The 6,209-nt window shown below is 37.3% G+C and overlaps 1 protein-coding gene across 3 annotated transcripts; it reads left to right on the top strand.

Annotated features, from left to right (window-relative positions):
• The first annotated feature begins 638 nt into the window (after positions 1–638).
• Positions 639–5,329, top strand: LOC132047038 (uncharacterized). Of its 3 annotated transcripts, XM_059437919.1 has the most exons (3): positions 815–1,047; positions 2,244–3,158; positions 3,288–5,329. In XM_059437919.1, exons 2-3 carry the CDS (start codon positions 2,265–2,267, stop codon positions 4,563–4,565), a joined length of 2,172 nt encoding a protein of 723 aa, XP_059293902.1. In that variant the 5' UTR covers positions 815–1,047; positions 2,244–2,264; the 3' UTR covers positions 4,566–5,329. The 3 variants fall into 3 exon arrangements, with proteins under 3 accessions (XP_059293901.1, XP_059293902.1, XP_059293900.1); XM_059437918.1 differs by lacking the exon at positions 815–1,047 and adding an exon at positions 639–775 and having other exon boundaries at positions 2,244–5,329; XM_059437917.1 differs by having other exon boundaries at positions 816–1,047; positions 2,244–5,329.
• The last annotated feature ends 880 nt before the right edge of the window (positions 5,330–6,209 follow it).

Genomic DNA, 6,209 nt, shown 5'->3' with positions numbered 1-6,209 from the left:
AATAACAATGGTGTTTGAGTAACTTTGCATAAATTCTAACTATTTTGTCAAATACCTATTAATTCTTATAATATTAGATAAATATAGGATAATTTTAATGTGACAATTACATACCAAAAGTTATCTTCATTGTATTTGAACTCTAATATTCCATGCAGTGATGGTCCGCCGAACCTTTATTCATCCTAACTCGACATCTATACTCTTACCCTATTGGATTTAAAGGGCAATCTTTTACTTATTTCATTGATCTATAGAATGGTGAATGATCAAAACAATATAAGTTGAACCACAATATTATAGGGTTTCGCTATAATTCAGCTTAAAAGTTAGCTAAAATTCAGTATTTTGGACCATATCATATTTTTTCGTGTAAAAAAAATAATTTAGTGATATATGTTAATAATTTTTTCAATTTTGAATAAGGTATTTTTTAAGAAACTTAAGAAATCATACACACAAAATTCTAATGCAAACTTTATTCAATTGGACTTTCTACTTTTGGGTTTAAAAAAAAAAAAAAAGGCAATCCATTAATGGGATATTACGTGGATATTGAGAAGAGGAGCTTTATTATTCCTTTCCTTTTCCGGGTCGGTCATGATTTCAACGTTTTTGTTTTTGGCCCCTTCACAGTTCACACTAAAAGCCTAAAAGCAAACAAACAGTCCTTTAACACGCTTCTTGTAACAAAAAAAATCCACGCTAATTGAATGAGCCTCTTTTGAGAAGAAAATTCGAGAAGAAACGTTGCTTGCACGATCGCTACTTCTTGGTATTTTCGATCTATCTTTCTGTTATTTGTTTATTATACTCTTTTACTTGGCTTCGAGATTAAGCTTCGAACTTGAACAATTATTTAATTGGCAAAACCGCGTATTTCTTCAGTTTCGCTTCGTTCTTCAGTTATTATAGCCACCTTTTAATAGTCCCTTTTCGATTTTGTGATTCACTAGGGTTTTTTATATTGGATTCGCGGATTGGGATTGGTAAATTCAGCTCTGTTCAATAGCTTTCTCTTTTGCTGCGTGTCGGTATTCCGAAGAGGTAGTTTAATCTTCCTTTTTTTTTTTTTTCCTTCTTTTTTTTGTTTGTTTGTTATTTTGTGAACTTCCAATTTCCAATAAGCCAAATCGGTCAATGGTTGATACTGTAACTGCATACAACAACGTCATAGCCAGTGTATTCCCTGAGTAGGGTCTGGGGAGGGTAGGATGTACACAGACCTTACCCTCACCTCTGTGGGGTAGGGAGGTTGTTTCCGATAGACCCTCGACTCGAAAGAATACTGTAACTGCATGGATTTCTGATATCTTGATTGATTGACAAAATTAGGAATGCTCTGTTTTTTTACTAAAGATCAATCAATCATTACTAGAGATGTTTTTTGTTTTCTTTTTTGAATGCTTTTTGTATGAAATTATATACTGCATTAATTTATCTTTTTAGATCTTACCAATGATTTTAGCCGAGTGTTGGGGACTTTTGCTTGGTCGTGTGTGTTTCATAATTAGGTAGTACATTAATTCTTGGTGGAATGTGTTTGTCTTCTCAATAACTTTGCTTAGATATGGACTACACCTAATATTTTTGATAAAGATTTCCGAGCTTTTCTTTTTCAAAACAAAGAAAAAAATTATCGTCAAGATCCAGAAAACAAGTAGACTGATAACTGCAGGTACCTTCGTGCTTCCTGGCTTCTTGGGGCCTTTCCTCGATTCGAAATAGAGAATATTAGAGAGGGAAGATATAAGTTTCTCGTCTTGTTTCTGTTTGCGATGAACCATATTTTGGAACTTGAAAAGCCCTATATTCATGTTTGATCTTTTCATTTATTTCTCGCCTTCCTAGCCGAACCAAGCAAGAAATTGTAACTTATAATTTCAATGGGGCATGGCTAATGGCCCCATAAATTTGTTTTTTAACAATCATTTAGCAATTGCAGACTCAAGTTTAGCAGAGAGTTTTTGGTTGTGTACATTTTTGGGGACACTAGAATGAATCCTAGAAGCCTGGGATCTCAAAGGAGCATTAAGTAATGTTTAATTCATTGACTTCCTATTCCGAATTATCCAAATAATAGTAGTTTGAGTGCATATTTTGATTTTGGAATCCAATGCTTAGGATGTTTGAAGCAATTCTTTCTGCTCTTAATTGGGGGTTTAACTTTTGTGTAGTTCACGCCTTTCATACTGGTGACCTAATGGATAATTTGCTTCATGTTCATATGTTCATGGTTCCAGGATTTTGGAATTTGAATCTTGATGGCTGAGGATAACACCGATGAACTAGTGAGTCCAGTAACTAGTGTGAAGAATGACTCCATGGCTGAGGATAACACCGATGAACTTGCGAGTCCAGTAACTAGTGTGAAGAATGACTCTATGGCTGAGGATAACGCTGATGAACTAGTGAGCCCGGTAACTAGTGTGAAGAATGACTCTGTGGCTGAGGATAACACCGATGAACTAGTGAGTCCATTAACTAGTGTGAAGAACGACTCTGCTGGAAGTAAGCCAGATAAAATCAGCACAAGAAAATCAAGATCTTTGAGTAACGGACACAAGGTTCTTCCCTGCTATCGCAACTCCTCCTCTACTTCATCTTACAGTGGAGGCAATACAAGAAGGCAATCCACTGGGAAGTTGAATTCTCCTGACAGCGGACAAGATGTTCTTCCTCATTATCTGAGAGCTTCCACTGGTTCTTGCCATGACTTCTGTAAATATGGCAGGAAACACACCTCGGAAGCAAAGCCATGGCATCCTGTGTCAAAAAGAAAGAACAAACTTCCTGCTGATGAGAAGAGTCCTGGAAGGACCTTGGTGGGAGAGGAAAAGAAGGGGACTGTGGTCAAGCAAAAGCCTTCCAATGCTGCAGGAAGTGTGATGGGAGAGAAAAAGAAGGTGAATGGAGTTGAGCAAAAGTCTTTCACTCCTCCAGGGAGTATGCTGGGAGAGGCAAAGAAGAGGACTGTGGTCAAGCAAACGATTTCCACTACTTCAGTGAGTACCCTTGGAGAGGCAAAGAAGGGGACTTTGGTCAAGCAAAAGCCTTCCACTCCTCCAGGGAGTGTGCTGGAAGAGGGAAAGAAGATGAATGTGGTCAATGAAAAGCCTTCAGCACCTCAGGAGAGTTTACTTGAAGATGAAAAGAAGGTGGCTGTGGTTGAGCAAAAGCCTTCTTCTCCTCCAGGAAGCATGCAGCAGAGAGGGATAGATGAGGTGTCTGTGGTCAATCAAAATCTTTCCTCTCTTCCGGAGAGTATGCTGGAAGAGGAAAAGAAGGTGACTGTGGTTGAGCAAAAACCTTCAGCCTCCCTGGAGAGTATGCTAGGAGAGGAAGAAAAGGTGACTGTGGTTGAGCAAAAGCTTCCCACTCCTCCGGGCAGTATGCTAGGAGAGGGAAAGAAAGTGACTCTGGTCAATCAAAAGCCATCTGCTCCTCCAGGGAGTATGGTAGGACAGGGAAAGAAGTTGAATGTGGTCGGTCAAAGGCCTTCTCGCAAGGTTCACTCTCTTGAACCCTCTGATATAATAAAGAAGAAGGCACCGCTTCCACCAAAGAGTGTTCACTCTCCGCAATCGGATTCCTCAGGTGACAAGATGCCAAAGACAGAAAAGAAAATGAAAGATGTTTTGGCAAAGCATTCTCCTGTTGGGCAGATAAAGCTTAAAATGGTAAAATCTTCATCCAAGATCTTACGAGGTGTAGATGCAGGAGGCAGAAAAGACATTGATGATAATTCTAGAAAACAAGTAATTGTGTCTAAAGCATCTGCAAAGAAGTCTTTGAAGACTCCAACTTTTTCATGTTCTCCAAAATCTTCCTCTGTTGAACCTTTAGGCTTGAGAGCAAGAAACAATAAAAGCTTAAAACTGCTGGCTCCTCTGAAGGACCAGAACAAGATGCGGAAAGATGGAACCAACAAAATGAACCTTGAAAAGGTTCCTGAGAAAACCTTGCATATTATCAAGGTGAAAGCATCACCGAAGTCTACCTCCCAGTCACGATCTCGTTCGCTGTCTAATGAAGAAGATAAAAAAGTTAAGTCTGCAGACAGTGCATCAGGTAAATACAACTCTAGCAGCAAAAGGCTATTACGCACAGCAGAAGCAGAAACTGTTGGGAAAAATCCGAAAAAGACATTGAAAAAAGGCAAGGCAGGTGTTTCTAATGATTACAATCCTTCAGTGGTGAAACTGAAATTCAGGAGGGGTAAGGTAGTTGATCTCCAGCAAGAAACCGGCAGCCCTAGGAGGCTGACATTTAGATGGGGACGACATATGGGGGAAAGCCAGGACAGCAATATGAGAAGGAGAATCTTTAAAAAGAAAGGAGTTGATGGCGACAAAAGTAGTACAATCCACAACTCTGGAAGAATTGTTTTGAGGCATCAGGATGTGCAGGAAAAGAAAGATGTGCAGGGTTTGTTGAATAATGTGATTGAAGAGACGGCGAGTAAGCTTGTTGAAACCAGGAAGAGCAAGGTTAAAGCTTTGGTGGGAGCTTTTGAGACGGTAATTTCCCTCCAAGATAAACCTTCTACAGTCACAGTTTCTTGATTAACAAACAGAATTTTATAACACATAGGAACAATTGCAAATATAGTGGATGATAGAATTTTTTCTGACCTGGTTTGAGTCAGTTTGTCCTGATTCTCATTCTGACTCATCTTCTTAACATTCTCTTGATGGGTTGCCAAATCTGTTCTTCATGATTGAATAAATTCAGTTTTTCTGGAGGCATGTACCTTGAGTTGGGAGATAAAATCAAGCAAGATTATGATTTCTTTTTCGCTTTTTGGAGGTTCTGGTATTGATGTTAAATGTGTGGATGTTTGGATATACTATATGTCGATGTTGGGCTTGCTGCTCATTGAACATATATTGCTGTTGGACTCATTTTACATGGGATTTGTTTATACTTTCTGTCGAATAAGCACATTGAAGAAGACAGAGCATGTGAAGATACTATACAAAAGATAGTTTTGGCTGTGGTACTGGTTTGACGTTGGGCTTGTATACTGTTTGCTGTAGCCGTTTTGGAAGGCATCATCTCTCGACTGCAAAATATACTGTTGATTTTAATCCTGCAATTTCTTCTTTTCACATCAGTATTCATGCTTGAATTATCTAGTAGGCATATGGCTAGATAGAAGTGACTGCACTTCTTGGATATGAAACTAACACTGAATTGGTTAACATGTCACTTCAAATGGATGTATATACTTCTTGTTAGCAAGCAAATGAGTTTTGACCGTGGATGTGAAACTGCATTCCTGATAATTTCAAGCTTAGAATTTTCAATAGAATGTTATTCTAACGAATTATATCTTCTCAGACTCAAAATTTATTTGAGACATCGAGGAATTAAGTATCAGTTTCAGCACTGCTGTCAAACATGTGATTTCTTAATTAGCTAACCTACACGGCAATCTTAGCTCCCTTTGTTGAAAAGTAGTACATTTTATTAGCTCGTAGAAGCCACTTGATAAACTAAGATACTTATGCCTCCACCATGTATTTTTGTTCATAAGTTCTTCTTCTTCCTTTTTTTTTTTTCCTTCTTTTGTTTTCTTTTTTGAGTTTTCCAATTTGCCATTGATGCAACTTGCAAGGATGAAGGTGTAACTCCACTTTCAATTTTAACTAATCCAATTTATTCATCTTTGTCTCTCTTTTTTCTTTTTCAAGTTTCCGTTAGCAATTTGCCATCCATCAAAGGGACGAAGGAGTTTCTATCATACTGCTAATATTTCTTTCTAGAAACTTCGGGCTTGCCTAGTTGTTTTCATTTTTATAAAAATACATTAGCAACACCCAATTGAAAGGAATTGGAGAAATGGATTCTGGATTGTCCCTTCATGGACATTCAATACACTGGAACGATACGGAGAAATAGTTTCAATGTTCATAGATAGAAGAATATATATTATTCTTTAGTATAAACGCATATTACAAGTTATTGTATTGTTCACAACTTTTTCCTCCTCTTTATAAAATTCACAAAAAAGTATTCACCTTTTTAACTGGATATGTATGTTATTAAATTAGTTATTGAAAAAAAAAATGCAATTGACTTGATCATGATTAATTTATTTTTTTTTTTTTTTTTTTTTAAAGCAAGCAATCTATCAATACAACTGAAAAAATATTGTCTAATAGGCAACACGTAACACTATTTTCAATCTTTATAACTTATTCAAA

The sequence above is a fragment of the Lycium ferocissimum genome, chromosome 2 (genome assembly GCF_029784015.1).
Source record: "Lycium ferocissimum isolate CSIRO_LF1 chromosome 2, AGI_CSIRO_Lferr_CH_V1, whole genome shotgun sequence".
NCBI classification, from domain to species: Eukaryota; Viridiplantae; Streptophyta; class Magnoliopsida; order Solanales; family Solanaceae; genus Lycium; species Lycium ferocissimum.
This window is presented reverse-complemented; position numbering and strand designations above follow the sequence as displayed.

Bases quoted from the DNA above. Each gene is read 5' to 3' on its own strand.
- LOC132047038 (XM_059437918.1), top strand. From the start codon at position 2,265: ATGGCTGAGGATAACACCGATGAACTAGTGAGTCCAGTAACTAGTGTG.